The sequence below is a fragment of the Microcaecilia unicolor genome, chromosome 4 (genome assembly GCF_901765095.1).
Source record: "Microcaecilia unicolor chromosome 4, aMicUni1.1, whole genome shotgun sequence".
Classification (NCBI taxonomy): Eukaryota; Metazoa; Chordata; class Amphibia; order Gymnophiona; family Siphonopidae; genus Microcaecilia; species Microcaecilia unicolor.
Window position 1 is genome coordinate 97,144,635 of NC_044034.1, and position 20,516 is coordinate 97,165,150.

The following is a 20,516-nucleotide window of genomic DNA, read 5'->3' on the forward strand; positions in this document are numbered from 1 at the left end:
ATCTCTCCTCATCACTCTGGGGAAACCCTTTTGTTTCTAGAAAAGGGAAACAAGGAGGTAAAGAGGAACATTTTCTATAGTACCCACTTGGAGGAGGAGGGTAGGACGATTTTAACCCTCCTTCAATGCTTTTTGTTGGTGATCTGATTTACATCCTGCCTATAGAAAACTGACAGAGTGCATGCAATTTCACTGGGACACTGGACAAGGATTACAAGATTGCTTATTTTTGTAATATAACACTGCATCCACTTACTACAATAAGTGGTGATTTCAGAAAAGGTATACATTTTAAAAAATAATCTTTTTCTTTCAAACAAGGTACCACAACTATGATGTTATTATCTGCAAAAATACTTCTTGCATTGATGCCACTGCACACAAAGCTCCCGATTCTTGAAGTGATGCCTGAAACAAAATGTCTACTAACATAGTACCAACAGAATAAGTTTCAAGAATTTCATTTTAAAAATAGAGGAAAGAATTAAAGTTTAAAACATTTTCAAAATCAGCTCTCTATGGTAAGCAATGATCGTGTTAATTTGTACAGCAATATTCTTACCAAAATATTAAAAATGATCCTTTTAAGAATCGATATGCCACTATCTTGTTGACACATTGCAGGCCAACCCCCCCCCCCCCCCCCCAAAGTGTTGATTTCATTCTAATTTTGTCATGTTAGTTTGCATAGGGGTAGGGATTTAACTGGCACCTTTTTCAGCAGTTCAAAGCAATTTACTCTCAAAGTACTGTATGTATTTTCCTCTCCCAAGAGGACTTATACTCTACATTTATACCTGACGCAATGGAGGGTTAAGTGATTGTCACAAAATCGCAAGGAGCAGTGGTGGGATTTGAACCTGGCTTCCCTGGTTCTCAGTCTGCTGCTCTAACTATAAGACTACCTTCCACTCCTATAAGAATTTTACAAATAATATTAAAATTTTATTTATAGCCTGCATTATCATAAAATTCTAAGCGAGGAACAGAATTATATACATAATAAAACAACACATTACAAAGTGCCAGATTGAAGTATTGATCATGCAAGTGGCTCTTACATGCAATTACAGAAGACAGTGTGTTTTGGCCTCCTTGAGGAGCCACAAATGTTGCTTCTAGTCTGTCTCCAGGATGTTGTAGTTTTGCCCTTTTTTAAAAAACTGCATCAACAATAATCACAATAAAGAGTTTTACTCATTTTTATAGTTTAAAAAGATTACATTCAGTGGCCTTTTCTCTTCCATTATTATAGCATTTATATAGTACTCTAGTGTCACTCATGCTGTTGCTAGAGTACCCTCATTCCAGCCCATTCAGTTTTCAAGATATCCACAATTTAATATGCCTTACGAGTTACATGTACAGTGAAAGCAGTGCAAACAAATCTTGTACACATACTGAGCAGATATCCTAAAAACAGACTGGCTAAAATCAGCTTGAGAAACAGTCTTAAACCAAAAGCAAATTGCACACAATATACAAAGAAAACCCAGTTTACCCCTATGCACATATTCTTTATTTTCATTTATTTTATTTATGATTTACAAATAGGGGTGTGCACAAGCTCCATCCCTTAGATTTATACTCCTACAAGTAGCATTTTGGTCCAATGGTAAAGAAAGACCCTGTAGCACAGACACCACTACCAGTTTAGTAATCTATCACTAAAATCTGGCAGCGTATCTGAAGACTAAAAAGGGGCAAGTGTTAACACCAATTTTTAAAAACAGTTCTAGGGATGACCTGGGAAACTACAGATCTCTGAGCCTTTCATTGGTGCTGGGAAAACTGCTGGAAGCTATTAAGAAGAAAACTATTTCACATAAGAACAAACATATTAAGAACCAATACGGATATAGCAAAGAGAAGTCTTGCCTCACCAAACTATTAGGATTGTTTTGAAGGCGTAAACATATTGTTGGAGAGCTGGTTCATACAGTATACTTGGATTTCCAAAATTAATTTGTTAAACTCTCTCATAAGAGATGCCTGATGAAATTAAAAAGCCATAGCAAGGGGTAATGTCCTAGCATTGCTGGAAATGGGTTTTAAGATAGGAAACAGAGCCAGTCTAAAATGGACCATTTTCCAGATAAGAGAGAACTGTACTATGACCAGGGCTATTTAACATATTCATAACTGAAAATGAAAGAAAAGAACACGTTTTTCAGTGTTGCAGATGGGAAGCAGCAGCATCTCACTGCAGAGATAAGTAGAGAAGAATCTGAAGACAGAGCATTTGGCAGACATCCAAAGGATTACTGCAGACAGTGATCTTTCTCTTCTGTCCCTGGGTAAGAAACAGTTCTACAGAACAAATCCCACCAGCCTAGGTCTTGGACTCCCATCCTTGGATAAGCAATCATAAAGGAGATCCCCGCCACATCCATCCACCTTTAAAAAGAGAGCTATAACCAAGAAAAAGTAACCACCTCCTATTATGCATCCTTCACTAGCCGACAACTTAAGACACTGTAGTAGGCAAGAAGGGACCACAAATAAGAATTCCTGTCTTTCTAATGGGCAATTAACAACAGCGTTAAAAAGGACAGTGGTGCATCCTCTGCTATTTAAAAAAAAAAAAAAGTACAACCTTAACCAGGATTGGCTAGGAAAACTTATAGAACAAACAGTCTGAGTATAACGTTCAGCTCAACCATTGGCTAGAAGAGAGAAACTGGCTAAGAGGCATATTTTCAAAGCACTTAGCCTTCCAAAGTTCCATAGAAACCTATGGCACTTTGGAAGGCTAAGTGCTTTGAAAATATGCCTCTATATATCCATGCCAATCTGGATTCAGACCCAGTTATGAAAAGGAGACAGTCCTCATATTCCTACTAGATGATCGTCACAGAAACTGAGACAGGAAATTTGCCTCAGTTTTAGTACTGTTGGATCTCCTTCTGCCCTCTAAGTACAAAGCCATCCCCTTTCATTGCGGATCATTATAAACGTGGGAAGTGTTAACACCCTGGGAGCCAACACAAGATTAAATGGTCAAACACAGCTGGTAGTGATATTGTCCCACCCAAAATCTAAGATGCTTCCTGTGGCTCGGAAGAATATGAACGTGAGTGCATGCTTCCTTAAAATCCAGAGAGCATAGCCAATTGGTGACTTCAATCATGAGAGGAAGGATAATCTGGGAAATCATCCTGGAGTTCTCTTTGACTAGATATTTTGTCCATGGCCCCGAGGCCCAGGATGGGAAGAAATTCCCCTGTTATTACTTGTCACAAGGAAGTATCTAGAATAGAATCCCATCCACTCTTGTGGTGGAATGTGTTCTACAGCATTAGCCTTGAGATGGACAGAGAGCTGCTCTGCAAATTCTTCTTTGTGTAGACAGCTGATTTATGAAGGTACTGGTGGGCAAGCTTATGGTCTCCTTTGCCAATTCAAAGCCTATCTGAACTGGACTATCTAAAGAACCCAAGGGACAGAGGCTGCAAAGGCCCACCTTTCCTGGAAAAATTATTCAGCTTCCCACCTACTGGCAGATCATCTGGGACTTTACTTCTATGGCAGCAATGTTCTCCAGGAGAGAGTCAAAAGTTTGCTCCCTGCTAAAACTGGGGAGCAGACTGGGCCTCCTGGGTACACTGAAGAGGCGGGCAAGAGAGCTGGAATTGAATATGATGAGGAGAATTGGAAGAAAGGGTAAATCTACACTGCTTCTAGGCCCACCCAAAAATCTCCCAGGACACAACTGGAGGCAGTCGAAAGAGGGACTTTATGGTGTCTGTGTAATTCTTAATGTGGTCAGCGACCTCTTCTACCATGTCCTCCAAAAGATTGTTTCCTCAGCAGGGAACATCAAGATATGAGATGTGCAACCAGGAAAATGTGCGCATTTCCACACCAGAGTGGAGAGTCTGGACATAATGTCAAAACATCAAAGGTGCCTCTGGTTAGATATTATCTACAAACTTGCTTCTTGTTCAGCTTGCCAACTCAGCAGCCTTATCCATGGGGAGAAAGTCTGCTAACAAGAGCGCAAATGACAAGCACTGAAGTCTGATAAAGCTGCCTCCCAAAGTTCAGGGTTTGGGCCACCTTGCCTGGAGGGGCAGGAGTTATGAGACTGACACTGAACTCCGCACTCTCTCAAGGACAGACTCAACCACCAAAGAGTGATGTGGTAACTGGACCTTCTGGCTTCTGTAAAAAAGTCTCTATTTAATGAGGTGCCACTTGGACAGACAGAAGCGCCTAGATGGAGATTTATAGTCCAGAACAGTAATCAATAAGTCTTCAATTTAAAAGGAATGGCCTCCGTCATTTCCTGTACAAAGCTCGCAAAAGATATCCATCAGGAGGAAACTTACATCCTTCTTGTGATTGGGAGGGATCATAGTATATCATAGGACTCCTCTACACAGGAGATCTGTGGATCCCCCGCAGACTCCCAGGAAAGGCCTAAATCACAGAAAGTACGAGTTTGTGCTTCCCTGCCAGACTGATGGCCATGCATCGAAGAATGCTGAGGTACAGGTCTGCCTTCAGAGCCTGGAGAAATTTCCTCCGATATCAAGGACTGCACCGGTCGTGTGCTCGCTGACCCCAATGCCCAACTCGGGACCAGCAACTAGGACTTCTCTCTGGTCTGATCCTCCTCGGGCATGTGGGACTGTGCTGTGGCTGGCTGGTGCAAGCACACTCGATGCCTAAATACTTTGTGGTATCTGGGACCTTTCTCCAGACTGAGTCTCCACTGTGGCTGGTGCAAGCTCCCTCAATGCCCAAGCACTCTGCATCTGCAGAAGCTCCCCAGTTCCTCCTTCAGCATGGCCTGGATCTCCTCATGAAGGTCAGGCATGAGTAATGACTGGTGAGCTGGCCCAGAGAAAACCTTCAGATTTGTCAATGTCGAAGGGGCCAGGTCATAGCCGGCGGGCACCGGGCAGTTCGGCACCATCACCAAGTAGGGTTAACGATCTTCCTGGCACCGGCGCCTTTCAGAGACCAGTGATACTGATATTCTGGAGCTCCCAGTAGCATGCACTGAGGATAAGCAATGGCAATGCCTCTTTGAGATGCACAGTGCCGGTCCTCGGACACATGCACTACAGACGTAGAATGCACACTCCTCCATGGTGTGAAGCACAAGCAGTGGAGACACCAGATACAGGGGTCACTGCCCAAAATAAGCCTGACATACCAAGCACAATGCTTAAATCTGCTTGGTGAATTCTGGGACATGTAGTGGAAAACATCCCAAATCAAAGGGCTCTGTGGGTAAGGGGAGTAAAGTTAGACTATGTCTGAAAACTGTCAATGCAAACTAGCTCAACCTGGGCCCAAGGCAGCCTCAGGGCCAAAACTTATTTTTTTAAGTCAGAAATGCACAAAAGTCACTAGGACACACACTGAACTAGAGAAAATAAAGATGTGAAGGAGTGCAAAAACCCACAAGGGAAGGCATCACAAAAAGAAATGTGTGAAATCCCGAGATCACAGATGCAACCTTTCTGCTCTGCGGAAAATGAAAGACTGCTAGTTCTGTGCATGCACAGTGGGAACCTGCCACAGGCCTCTTAAACAGATATGTTGGGCTGTGTCCGCACCGGACTCCGTCAGATGACATCACCCATATGTGAGAAACAATGTCCTATTTGTTCTCAGAGAATGCGGATTTCTCAGAAGCTTCTGACACTGTGCACCACAATGTCATGCTAGCATTACTAAAAAAAAAAAAAAAAAAAAGATACCAACAGCACAGTACTTGCCTGGTTCAGATCCTAGCAAAATGCCAACAGTCCATACTGCTTGGCAGCACCTCATCACCATCATGTCAGCTGGCCTGTAGGGTGCTCACAAGGAACAATATTATTGCCTATTCTATTTAACATATACCTTAAGCCACTAACCAAGCTGATTCCATCAAAGGATACTCAATTTTACATGTATGCAGATGGCGTGCAGCTACTCATACCCATTTAACTAGACTTACTTACAGCCCTGAATAAACTGATTATCTGTTTAACAGCAATTCAAAGAATGGGCAAAAAACAACAAACTGTGCCTGAACAAAAACTGAGCTCCTGTGGGTCCCTAATACAAGCAGTCATATACCTCACATCAAAATCCCTTTTGAGAGCTACAAGCTCCCCCTTAAATCACAAGTCAGGAATCTTACACCAATCCTCCAAATCCAAACAACCTTCGGGAGATCTCTCTATTATGTGCAGCAAGTATGCTGTCTCTCTATACATTGAGAAGACAAGTCATGTCATAGGGATTCATGCCATAACATTTATGTAGGTTTTTATATCCTGCCTGAGACCAAAGCGGGTCACAAAATTCACATACATAATAAAAACACTTAAAACAGTAATAACACAAAAGAACACCATGTGCACATTGTTTGTTTTTTTATAACACATTTATTTACTTACTATTTTATAATGACTTGGTTGCACTTGCTTTGGTTACTTTTTTTCAGCAGTCTTTCTTTAGCCTATTGCATAAAACCGTTCATTCAATTTGGTCTTAATTTATGGTGAGTAGCCTCTTAGTTGTGCTTGATAGGACAACATCTTTTTTGGCTCTATATACATGTATACATATGTATTCTTTATGCCCACAACCACACAGTCATTATATCTTTCTTGCAATACACATCTTTTTCACAGATAAACGGTGTCATGCATCTTTTGCTGTTTAAATTCCATTTTTTGCACACTTTACATATAATCACTCATCACTATTTCTGGTTTTTACATGCCACACACAATTGGTTCACATATATATTATACAATAATTTCTTCTGTAATTCTTGGTACTCATCAATCTTTATATGTCTTTATGATGTATAGTATCCCAAAGGTGTATACGCATGTTTAGCAGCGCTTTAAGTAAGAGTTGCGAGATCAGGTATGTTTACTTTGTTATTGTTAGTCTTGGATGTTTATTTATATATTTATTTCTAATTCTGTATTAGAATTTTTTGTATTTTATATATTTATACTTTGTATATGCAGAGTTTATGCAGTGTTTTTATATGTCCATTTCATTTTGGTGTGAATATGTTTATAATTTCTTTGGATTTTAGACTCCTGAAGGAGGTCTCTGGCCAAAACATGAATTCGTATAGAGTCGAGTCTTTCACTCAACATAATCATCAAGGTTCATTTGTTGGGACTCTTTGTCACGTTTACATTTGTGTTTCTTCTGTTTGTGCTTTGCAAATGTTATTTCTTTTGTTTTTTGCTTTTTTTTTTTTTTTTTTTTTGTACAAAGGGTTTGCACCAGCTACAATTCATTCAGAATACCACAGCACAACTGATAGGAGGTTATGAGAGATGTGATCACATCATACCATTTCTGCAAAATCTTCACTGGCTACCAGTACAATACTGGAATAAATTTAAAACTGTAGCCAATATTCAAAACCATTTAACCAAGTAGGAAAGGCTCCTACACAGTTAAATGGCGCTCAGCTGGCTATCTGGGGATATTCAGTGGAACTTATCCCGATAGTGCCACTAAACATCTCCTCTTAAAGATCAAAACAGAAACCAGCTATATCTTATGGGAAGTTAAGGTAACTGGACAAATAAAACCTTATAAATAACAGTCCTATCTTTGTCTGGATTAACTTAACCGGTTAAGGGCCGAGTACTGGCACTCAACCAGATAAGTGCAAGCCACATGTACAAACAGTGATGTGTACAACTTTTTGTCGTCCTCCCCCCTTCCTGGATTTCCCTTATTATTGCAATACAGGGGCGTAGCCAGACACCCTATTTTGGGTGGACAGAACTTCACCTTGGCCCACAAGTGATTTGGTCTCTCCCTCTCTTGCCTGCATGCCATATAGTCCCTCAAACATCCTCCTCTCCTGCATACCTTTTAAATAGTAGATTTTCATCAGCAGCGAGCAGCAACTAAATACACACTGCTCATGTTGGCCCCACAGCCTTCCCTCTGATGCAATTTCCTGTTTTCGCATAGAAGGAATACATCAGAAGGAAGGCTGTGGGTTCCAGTGCGAGGAGTATGTATCAGTCGCTGCTCACTGCAGGCGAAGATATGCTATTTAAAAGGTATGTAGGAGGGACAATTGTTGGGCATTTTCAGCTGGTAGGGCTTGGAGATCCCTGCCAGCCACATCATAGGTGTGCAGTTCTGGGTGGGCCTCAGCGCAACGTGGATGGCCCTAGGCCCACCCTTGGCTATGCCACTGTTGCAATATGTGTCACACTGAATTGTTTCTGATCTTTAATATTAGACAAGGGAAGCCGAGTAAAACACAACAGTCTTTAAATTATTACTTCATTTATTTAATGAACAAAGCTGTCAAACATTTATATCACCTATGTGTCAAACTTAACTTCTTGCACCACATTTAGCAGCAACAATTGTAACCAAAATCCTTCCTATATTTGGTATGTCTTTCACATTGCTGTTGAGGAATCAGCCTACTCTTATTTAAAGAACTGCTATAATTCAAATACATTCATAGGTTTTCATGAATGAACTGCTCAGTTCAGGTCCTGCCACAGCATCTCCATTGGGCTCATCAGGACTTTGACTAGGCCAATCCAAAACTAATTTTGTTTCTCCTCAGCCATTCAGTTGCACACTTGTTTTTCTGTTTTGGATCGCTGTCTTGCTGCATAACCCAATTAAGCTTCAGCTTTAGGTCAGACAGGTAACCTGACATTCTCCTTATGAATTTTCTGGTACAGTGCAGACATGGCTCCTTCAATAATGGCAAGTTTTCCAGGTCCTGAGACTGCAGAGCATCCCTGCACCATCACTCTAACACGCATGTTTGAATTCTAACGGAATTCAAACATGCGTGGGATAAACAAAGGAATCTGTTCAGAAGGAATAGATCCTCAGGAGCTTAGCCAAGATTGGGTGGCAGAGCCGGTGGTGGGAGGCGGGGATAGTGCTGGGCAGACTTATACGGTCTGTGCCCTGAGGAGGACAGGTACAAATCAAGGTAGGGTATACACAAAAAGTAGCACATATGAGTTTATCTTGTTGGGCAGACTGGATGGACCGTGCAGGTCTTTTTCTGCCGTCATCTACTATGTTTGACTTTGGTATGGTGTTCTTATTGTGGAATCCTGTACTTGCTTTATGCCAGATAAAGGGATCTTGTGTTGTCCAAAGAGTACATAAAAGAAATAAATAAACAAAGAGAAACAAGGTACCCGGATGTAAAATTAGCTCCAATGAGGATAATTCCAAAAGCTATTTACCTGGGCAAATGGGCCAACTGAAAACTGCTCGCCATCCCTGCATGTAAAAGTATGCTCTGACAGGTCTTTGAGTTTGTGAGGATCTGCTAGGCTTTTTTTTCACTGCAGCTGCTTTTTGCTGCTACCAACAGCAGAAGTCCTAGGTGACTGCCTGATCTGCCTGATAGCTAAGCCAGCCCTGAACTTAAAGTGTGTTACCACGTGAATGCCTTTTTGTAAGTTGATACCACACAAAATAAGCCATGTTAAGATTAGTAATTCATACACTCTCCATAGCTAATTTTTAGCATAGCTCAATATACAAGCCCCTTAATCAGTATCTCATCCAAACTTACCAATATGGCATGAGACAAAGCTAAATACAGTAAGTGCAGCTTGTGTTCCACATTTCAAATACTGCCATATGACTGTGACACAGGATCCTATATGGTAAGCATTTTTGTTCAGACATAAAGGGGCCCTTTTACTAAGCTGCATAGGCACATACGTACGTTCTATGCACGTCAATATTAAATTATCGCCCAGACGGTATTAAATTAGATTGGCCCGGACGGTAATTTCATTTTCTACGCACGCCCACTACGCGCCCCGGAAAATTTCTGGAGTGCGGCACTAACCAGGTGGTAATAAGACTTGTTCACGACCTGCCAATTACCACCCGGTTAACACACGAGACTTTACCGCTAGGTCAATGGGTGGCGGTAAGGCCTCAGGCCCGAAATGGACGCACGCTAATTTTTATTTTGCCGCATGTCCATTTTCAGCTAAAAAAAAAAAGAACTTTTTTTGAATCAGGAATTTCTGTTGGACGCGTCTGAATCCCACAGTGAATCTTTGCAGCTCAGATAAGTTGGTTCCTGTGGGGTTCTTATATCAGTGTCGTGTTTTGAGAGTTAAAAAGGCTTTGCAGCAGTCAAAGCTTGCTCACTTTTTCTTTATTGTGTTGATTGTGCTTTCAGCAATTTGTACTACTTAATTGTTTCCTCCATGTGAACTCTGGGGAATTAGGTATGTTTAGGGAGAACTCAGTAACATAGTAAAATGATGGCAGAAAAAGACCTGCATGGTCCATCAAGTCTGCCCTACAAGATAAACTCATATGTGCTACCTTTTGTACCTGTCCTTTTCAGGGCACAGACCGTGCAAGTCTGCCCAGCACTATCCCCGCCTCCCAACCACCAGCCCCGCCTCCCACCACCGGCTCTGGCACAGACTGTATAAGTCTGCCCAGCACTATCCCCACCTCCCGCCACCGGCTCTGCCACCCAATCTCGGCTAAGCTCCTTAGGATCCATTCCTTCTGAACAGGATTCCTTTATGTTTATCCCACGCGTGTTTGAATTCTGTTACCGTTTTCATTTCCACCACCTCCTGTGGGAGGGCATTCAAAGCATCCACTACTCTCTCCGTGAAAAAATACTTCCTGAAATTATAAGTTAGTTTTGTGAATAAAAGGTTTGACATTCACTCAATATATACAAAAAATATTTAAAATACGGTGACATTTGGGGAGGATAAATCATGATGTGTAGAGCTGTTCAGGTGAGCCGCTTTTAGCAGTCTGACTCACTGAAATTCTGCTTGGCTGTTGGTTCAGCCTACACTGAATCCTCCGCTTCTGCCCTATTTCAAAATTTAAAATTTAGAAGAAATAATATGCTTGCAGTACGTTCTCCCTCAACATCCCTTCCCTGTGGTTCACAGTACCAGGGATTGACTCTTTCAGTACAGTTTCTACATTTTGTCTCTCCCTCTGGGATTTTTTGACAACGTTCACTGAGAGTTTAACAGAATTGAACGTGCCTGTTCCTTTATAGACAGGGGGAAAAAAAGAAAATAAAAAGAGTTAACCCTGCTGCACTGGTGATTATGTACAAACAAAAAAGCATGGGGAATACAAAGCCAATACACACATCCTATATAATAAAACTCACCCTCAATGTTCTGAAGACACTGACGTCAGTGAAGTCAAGCCACTGACGTAACTTCCTTCAAGACGGGTTTGAAGGGTTCGTGGTGGTGAAGCCACCAAAATCGCCAAGTCTCGGGGCCCCGCCCTCACGTCAAACGTGATGACGTCGAGGGCGGAGCAATGGCGTCACACACCGAGGGCGTTCAGGAGGTGCGGAGCAATGGCGTCAGAACGACAAAGGGGTCGGCAGGTAGGTAGGTAGGGAGGGAGAAGGGGGGTGTTGGGGAGGAAAACCTTGCTAGCGCCCGTTTCATTTGCTCCAGAAACGGGCCTCTTTTACTAGTGATAAATAATCATCAATGAACTAGCTAGGATTTAAAAAAAAAAAAAAAGAAAACCCACACATGTTCAACAATATATATATAAAACAGCATCCACTTATTTACATACAAATTAATTAGAAACATCCATATTTGAATCAAATACCCAACATGTTCAGCACTCGCCTGCCTCAGGGGACTTGATTTTTCACACAATTTATGCCCAGAGACAGTGAGATTGTTTATTGTTGGGCTATATTGGGTGGTTAAACCTAGGCGTTCAAAATGGGATGGGGAAAGGAATGGAAAAATTTTAAATGATGAAAAAGAAAACATGCACCTTGTCCACTGAAGGATTTTTTTAATGTTATTTTTAAGTTTCTTTTTCATTTTTTTGAAGTTTGTCACAAAAGTTTAACGATCATTCGTTTTGGAAAATATTGTTTTATGGAAATACTAAATAGATGATATACTATTGATACAGGAGGAGAATCATCAACAGCTTAATGATTTTCTTGCATTGCTTTATCTATTGGATGAGCATCTAAAATTCCAAATGACTTATAGCTCAACAGGAATCCCGTGCCTTGATATTTTTAATTAAAAAAAAAAAAAAAAACAGGACGGTCTGATACAATTTTTGGAAAACCACTGACAAAGAAACTACACAACAGCTACCATGTTAGAAGCCTTAAAGATCAGTCAGTTCTTAAGGCTAAGAAGGCTCTAGCACTGGTAGAGTGTCTGAATGATAGGCTACTAATATTAGACTGCGATTTCTAGACAAAAGATACCTAGAGAAGTGTGTTATATAAAGCCTGTGACAAAGCCATGGGCCAATAGGCTGTTTCTTCTTGTGCAAGCTGTTTTCCTCATCTCTAGTGAAATTAAAATTATTTTACATGAACCCTGGCACATAATGCAAGGCTTGGTTTTAAGCAACTATTGATCCTACAAAAAAAGAATGCAATCTGAGACATGTTTGTTCCTTCTGCCCTTCTAAATACAAAGTCATCCCCATTCATTGTAGGTCAATATAAATGTGCGATGTGTTCTTCTCATAATAATGATGGAAACAAAAATTTTGCTCAACCCGTTATTTTTGTTTATTAATTACCTGAACTTGATATACCACCATTAGCTGGAATGCAAAGCAAAGCAGTTTGCAATAAAGCAAAAGAAAAAAGGGCCGAGGAGACAAAGGTAGAGTGAGACTGTAGAAGAGGGGAAAGATCATGGATGCAGAGTGGAAGGGTGTAGGGAGGGGAGGGGCCCGGGGCCACACAATGGTAGATAGAGGCTGCCTGACGTTGTATGCACCTGTCCCCCCCCCCCCCCCCCCCCCCACAGGTCCAGCATCGCTCCAGACATGGCAGAGTCTCCTGTAGTGTGGAGGATTGGCAGAGAGGGAGCTGGAGGAGTAATGCCAGACCGGTGGGGGGGGGGGGGGGGGGGGGGGGCAGGAGTAGCCTAGTGGTTAGTGCAGTGGACTTTGATCCTGGGGAACTGAATTCAAGTCCCACTGCAGCTCCTTGTGACTGTGGGCAAGTCACTTAACCCTCCATTGCCCCAAGTACAAAATAAGTACCTGTATATATGTGATACGCTTTAAATGTAGTTGCAAAATACCACAAATACTATCTGGCTGTCCCTTTTCAGTATCAACTATGAGAAAAAAGCCAAAGGTACTTACCTGGGAATCCTTTGCTGTGTAAGAAAAGCAGTTGCTTGAGTCGTGTCTTGTAAGACTCCTATGAATTCCAATGGATGTTGTACTTAGGTATGACTTGGGAAAATTTATGACGAACCCTAGCAACTCCAGCACATAAATGGTAGAGCAAATGATCTTTCTGCCCCTTCCTGAGTTGTATGCTTTACCAGCCAATCATCCGAATAAAGAAACACAGTTTGTGTAGATATGCTGCAATGACCAATAAACATCTGAAGGGCAATTCTATAACTGTGCACGTGTCAAAAATATGAAGTAGCACACAAGCGTACAGCTGCATGGGGGCATACACGAGTGAGACATGGGCATATCTCTCATTTATGCATTTAATTTACAGAATACTAAGTTACACGTGTGAAATGCAGCTTTTAGCCATGCCCAGTTACTCCTGCCATTGACTTAGCATGAGTGCACCTAACTTTGTGCGCCCAGCTGCCATTATAGAATTGGCATTCAGCATGCATTTGTGGGCACTATCAAGAGCCCAGCATAAAGTAATCCATGTGGCAGGACTTAAAAGACTGAAAAAGGGTATCAGATCAGCTCCACAGAAAAATTATGACTACGGAGGTCCCATTTGACAGCAGAAGCAGAACAGGCATGCATGTACACCAAGCCTTCTCAAAGGCTTCTAGAAAAGTTGTTGTAGTAGCGCTTCCTGCGCTAGGCTCCATTGGTAACGCCACTCCATATCACAGTATTTAGCAGTCCTTGTTCTTGGAGAAAACCAAGTCCCCTGAGGAAGGCTTAGTATCGAAACATGTATGGCAACTGACTCGTATATGCTATTTTGTGTATTGTTGAGTATGTCTGTTTGGCTTATTTTTTTTTAGAATCATTTTTGGATTAAATATTTTACTTAGCTAGCTCACTATTATTATCTATTTATTAATTTTGTATTCACCTTGAATTTATTTCAGCCTGTTCCTCTAGGAAAGAAGGAAACAAAGTGTCAGGGCTATCAGAGAGACATGAAGAACTTGAGAGGGAGCAAGACTTCCCAAACTTGCCCTTGTGACCCCACAGCTAGCCAGGTTTTTAGAATTTTCAGTGTCTGCATGGGGTAAATTATCTCACGCGTTATTCATTGTGGATATACTAAAAACCCAACTGGCCATGGTATTTCTAGCATTGGTTACAAAATCCTACACTAGGCAGACTCATCTCTGGCACAAAGTCAAACAAAACTGACTGGATGGCAAAAATTACTGGAGAGGGGAGGAGGACAGAGAGATAATGATCTTGCAATATCAGTTTCCTTACAGAAAATCAAGCTTACACCACCTTCTGACTATACAAACATTAGATGGAAAGTCATATGAGCAGGTCTCCATTACATTCAAAGATAATGAGTGATGCTGAAGCTGTCCCTGACATCAGTCAAGCCCGTAAGTTAAATAACTGTCCTTGCTTAGCATTCCATGTTTTGTTAAGTATTGTGTACAGATTTAAATCCTCTAGTACCAATGGAACTGGCTGCCAAACCTCTGCCCCTATCCTTTCATACATCCAATCCTCCATCAAATACAGCTCTTGTAAGTCCTCCACCAACAGCTCCCATTGCTCTCTTCCCCTCCCATGAATCTCTCTCCCAGTTCCTCTAAGCCTCTCAGGTGCTAGACATCTGAATACATCAAAAAGGAAAAAAGTGAGTATTCCTAATCACCATTATAATTTTAGCTACTCAGACTTCATATCTATCCAAGTGCCCATGTATTAGAAGAGCCTTCCTTAATAGCCAAGAGCAAATTATAAAAACCGATAGTGACAGCAGGTCACAAATTACAGCACCAAATAAAAGACACTAGGAGTGAAGTAGTAAAAGCAGGACAGGACAATGTATAAATTAAATACAAGAAAGGTCCCATAAAGTTAGGCTGGATTAATGATGACAAGCAGCCCTCCAGTCACAGGATTTACAATATCACCATAGCTGCACAGAACAGCTTTGTAATGGTCTTTTGCCAGTACTCATTTCGCTAAGATACCCATACAATCAAGATTGTCATCTGACTCAAATTTTTTCAGGGCTGCTGATCCAGTTCTGTTTTTCTTTTTTCCCTCCCTGTTACCACTGCATAAAGGCATGTGTAGTTCTAATTTTGCTAAGAAAAGCAGGACTACAAAGTCCAGGCAAGAAAAAAAAGTAGACCCCAGGACTGAATCAGCCTGTCCTGGAAAAAAAACTGGAGCCAGCTGATAACTCTACATGTACCAGGGAAAAAATGGACAGGTCAGTGGAGATAAAAATGTTACAAAGTGAATAAAGAGGAGGACATAAACAAACAGAACAAGTCAGGACTCAGGAAGCAAAAAATCACAACACAACATGGTGACAGAAAAGTATCCTGATCTGCTCTGCTCAATGGTAACTATTAGAATGGATTAGTCACTGGAACATTCTGATCTGAACCAGCAAGTACATGCAGCAAACATGAAGGTCACTGCATATGAACATACAATAAACCACAAGCTATGCAGGGGTGGCACAGCACTAGCTTGCTCAGCTTTGCTGCTTGTACCTCGAGTTTTCTTAAGATCCAGGGAAATTTCCTTAATAGTGAATTCAGTGTGGAATGGCGCAATTTGTTCCCGAAGAATCAAGAGATGTTTAATTAAGAAAAGCTGTCCATCAACTTGTGTCTAGATTAAAGAAAGAAAACAGATGAGTATCACATTTAGAACTGCAACCAGGATGAGCAAAAATGCACCATATAATCCATTGAAATACTGTGTATACACAGTATCAGAATAATGCAAGGTCTTAGAACCAGTCTGACAACACTAAAGTCCTGCACAGACTATTGTGCATCAGGCTAATTTATTCTCTGATAGGTAACCATAAAAATTGTCCATCGTTATCTCTGCATCCCTACCCTGTAAAAATATTTCATATTCCAAATTACTGACAAATTAAAGCACTCAGTCCAATAATCAACACTTTGTTAGGATGGGCATAGACCAGTGATTCCCAAACCTGGTCCTGAAGGCACCCCATCTGGTCAAGTTTTCAGGATATCCACAAAGAATATTCGTGAGAGATTTCAATGCAGTGGAGACAGTACATTCAAATCTCTCATGAATATTCACTGTGGATATCCTGACAACCTGACTGGCTGGGATGCCTCCAGGACCAGGTTTGGGAATCACTGGCATAGACTCATATGCAACCATTCAGTTTCTTCTCTGCCTGCATGCAACTACAAGCAACTACCAATCTCACAGCCAACACTTCCCGCTGCTAAATCAACATGCAGGAAGCATTAGCTGTGAGATCTGAAACTATTCATAGTCACAGTGCTGGCAGAGAAAAGTGGCAAAGGGAGTTAAGCTAAGAGTGGATCACTGGCTAGGTTGAGAGAAAGTGGCAAAATGTCCCAAGTAAATTGCTCTCCTTGGCATCTCTCTCTATCTAAGCAAAATTTGAACCTCTTCCCTCCCATCCTTACCAACATTTAATACATGGCTGCCCAACTACATTAATGCTGTAAGGACCTTCTGTAGGTTTTGAATAGGCTCCAGAGAAGCAGGGCAGAATTGGAAGAGTAATACAATGCATAAACTTAATTTTTAGTAGATGGTTTTCCTGAAAATCTATCACCTGTAAGCAGCACTCATATCAATCTGGTAAACACAAAGAGGTCAGCATTTCTCTGCATGCATAATACCTCTTAACCCTTAGAGAAACAGGTATTAACTGCACAAATGCAATGCTAGCACAGATATAGTGTCGGTATTCCACAGTTAATACTCCTGAGATGCTCAGAAGCACTATATAAGAAATCTGTTACTTCAAAAGTCAGAAAATTCTTTTTAAATTAAATTATTCTTCCTCTCTTATTAGTGCTAAATATGGTACTGGATTCTGACAGTCACTATTAACAATTTGTTAAAAGTATTTGATCAGGAGGAGGATGCTAGATTTTAAAGCGATAAAGCACAACAATTATAACAATTAGATTAAGCAAATCTGGCACATATGGAATACAATCAATATCCCAAAAAGGCCAGAGCATAAAAAGAGCACTTTAAGTTCAGCCTTTGTTAAAAAGTCCTAGGAGAGGACTGTGTTTTCCTTGTATCCTGATGCAGCAGATTGCTCAACTACCAGACTGCCCGTGCAACGACTCTCCAGCTCATTCTCTGCACGTTGCCTTTTAACAGTCTGGGTTTTGATTATAGATTGCAAGGCATACTGCCGTAGATTTCTGTCCTAGCTGTGCACAAGCAGTGCTGCTTTGGAACTGGCAGTTGGAAGATAAATGCCTCTCCTATAAATTCTCCTGGCTATCAAAAGCAATATTAGTGTTAGCAACATTTACTACGTTGGACAAGGCTGTGGTGCCCACCCCAAAGACATGACCTTTAGGAAGCACGCACCACTAAGGTGGAAATGACAAAGTAATTGTTCTGCAAGAGTGCTTTTTCAAATGATGCTGCTGTCACAGGAGAGTCCATAAAAAAACAGAACCTGACAAGATGATCAATGACCACGTTAAGCCCCTGTACCGGACAAGAGTACACAGGCCTTTTATGTGGAAGAACAAGCACAGAGAGAACAGAAAAATCTCAAAGAGATGGAACATGCTTTTTTGGACAAATCATGTTTTAAAATTGCACCTGCAACCAAAAACTAGCAATGTAATTAACATATTTAAAATGTATTTACTGCAGGTCTTTAAAGAGGATATGCAAAAATAGGAGACATAGTCTTGATAAACTCTAGTACTAGTTATGGCGTTTTTGCCAAGCGTACCACCTGCTTTTGTAGGTGGTTAATATGGCGTTTGAACTCACTGCACTTTTTTTTTAGTCATAAATGACATCAATAAGTACCAAACCACTCACTCACAATGCTTTAATTTAAAATAATAATTATTATTAATTGAACTAACCAGCAGAGAGAAAGCGAAGTTACTTACCTGTAGCAGGTGTTCTCCAAGGACAGCAAGACATGTACTCTCACATAAGAGTAATATCATCTGAGCCCAGTGTGGACGCTGCCCAGCGTATCTCTTTAGGAGGCCTTTAGCAGCGTCTCAGTCCGCTGCCCTAACCATTAGGTCACTCCTCCACTCCTAATACTAAAGCTGAAGGAATACAACTCCAAGGAGAGGTAAGAGGGGATGTAAGAATACATGCCCTGCTGTTCTCGGAGAACACCTGCTACTGGTAAGTAACTTTGCTCTCTCCAAGGATAAGCAGGACATTGTTTCTCACATATGGGAATCCCTAGTTACCAGACTCACCAAAAACAACATTAGACCAAGAGCAGTGGTGTGCCGGTAAATGTTTAACAACAGGCTCTCTCCCCACCGTGCAATTTTTTTTTTTTTTTTGGGGGGGTGGGGGCAGAGGTGGACTGCAAGGGCAATGCATCACTCTCTCTCTCTCCTCAAATGCCATATCATGGTGCATGATTAAAAGCCTTGGATCAAAGAAACTAAAGGAGACAGTTGTCGCGCTGAAGTACAAATTTTGATATGAAACAATGACTGAATATTCACATAGCAAACATTCTGAGCCAACAGATTTCTTTTCCACTGAACATAATTAACTTTGTATGAACTTGGCTGCTAATAGTGTGCTGAACTGGATAATGTTGGCACATTTAGACTGAACCTGCAAGAAGGAAACCCTTCCCTCATTAATTAATACCTTCTCTGTGAAATAGTAGTAATAAAAAAAAAAGCAAGTGCATTTTTGTAATATATCACTGCATTCCACAAAGCAAAAGGAGCAAGTTCCCACATGCCATCTTTTTTCTTTTTGTAGGCATAGGAAAAAAAAAAAAGATTTTAAATGCTCCCAGGTTCCAATCTAATTCATGTTTAATGTAAAATAAAATGCCATAAATAAGTAAATAAATAAATAGAAATTCTTCCTTCAGCATGGCCTGGATCTCATCATGGAAGGTAGGCAAAAGTAAAGGGCTAGGGAGCTAGTGGAAATAGCCTTCAGGGGTCAGGTCACGGCCAGAGGGCGTTCGGCAGGTCAGAACCATCACCAAGGAAGGACAACGGTCCACTTGGTGCCAACAATATTTGGGGACTGGCAATGCTCTGGAGCTTCCAGTACTGTACATTGAGGGGAAGCGATGTCGATGCGTCTTTGCTTTTGCATTGTGCCGGTGCTAGGAATTGTGTTGTACCGATAAGGACAACATGGAACCCACATGACTCCACGGTTTTCAGCCAGAACGGCTGGTCTCAGGGCGCCAGTTCAGTGGTCAATGTTAATGCCAGTGCAGTCCCTGGGTCTGGAGCAAACTCAGCCAATCAGGCCCAATGTTGGATGACATCATCCATATGAGAGAAATAACGTCCTGCTTGTCCACGGAGAAACAAAATACTCATACCAAGAACCCGAATTCCTTAGGAGTGACAACCACTCAATTTCAAATGACACGCGATTGTAACTATTTCTCATCACCTACTTTACCACTAATGAGTGTCTTGTGGCCTTCTGATAATATTTAAGAAAGAGATACCAGTGTAGTCTATGGAGGTGAATGATGTGGTCTCAATGCTAACTGCCTTCCTCATATAACTTGAGATGTATACTTAATGCACAGGGTGACGTTAGTATCTGCTAAAGCATGTCACAAAGTAGAGTTATTTGGTCTAGTGTACTGGTATTCTTATTCTAAGTTCTATACTCTCAGTAGATAACATCCATACCAATACTGAAAAGCTATAATCAGGCTCCTCCCTCCTACCTTATGCTACTCAAGGTGACCTGTGAGATGTCCACGCAGAGGGAGACTTATAGGAAAGCAGGGAAATAGGATAAAATGAAATGTATAAATATTTGTCTCTCTGACCTCATGTGCACCTTTCTTTAAATTAGTCACCTTACTTTCTAACTCCTCTTACTCTCTTATCTATATGTTCCATCTTTGCTTACACCCTACAATGTCAATTAAAATGTTCTATTACGTATTGTGTTGACATTGTAAATAGTATACTATGCCACACACTGCATTGTTATTTGAATATTTTTACTGCTGTAATTGTCTATTGCTCATGTTTAATTTATCCTTACTGTACATCGCGCCTTGAGCGAATTCCTTCAAAAAGGCGGTAAATAAATCCCTATAAATAAATAAAAAATATATTTTTACAGAGTATTTCTATATAGAAATATTCTTTGCTAGGGTTTTAAGAATAGGCTTCAAGGAAGTCACATAACGCACACAAATCTCCCTCCTTATTTTATCAGCTGTGGAAAAGTGGCATTTTACAACAAAGATGAATCTGACTGCTAAAATACTGTATGTGTGAAGCACTGGATGCATTTAGTGGGAAAAATTAGCTTTGCAAAATGTTTTCCTGTGG

The 20,516-nt window shown here is 41.0% G+C and overlaps 1 protein-coding gene across 1 annotated transcript in view; it reads right to left on the reverse strand.

Moving 5' to 3' along the window:
- The window catches only part of COG3 (component of oligomeric golgi complex 3), a 155,623-nt gene that overhangs the window by 28,302 nt on the left and 106,805 nt on the right, over positions 1 to 20,516 (reverse strand). Inside the window, 1 exon segment of the mRNA XM_030200514.1 lies at positions 15,702 to 15,822. Coding sequence (XP_030056374.1) covers positions 15,702 to 15,822 — 121 coding nt within the window.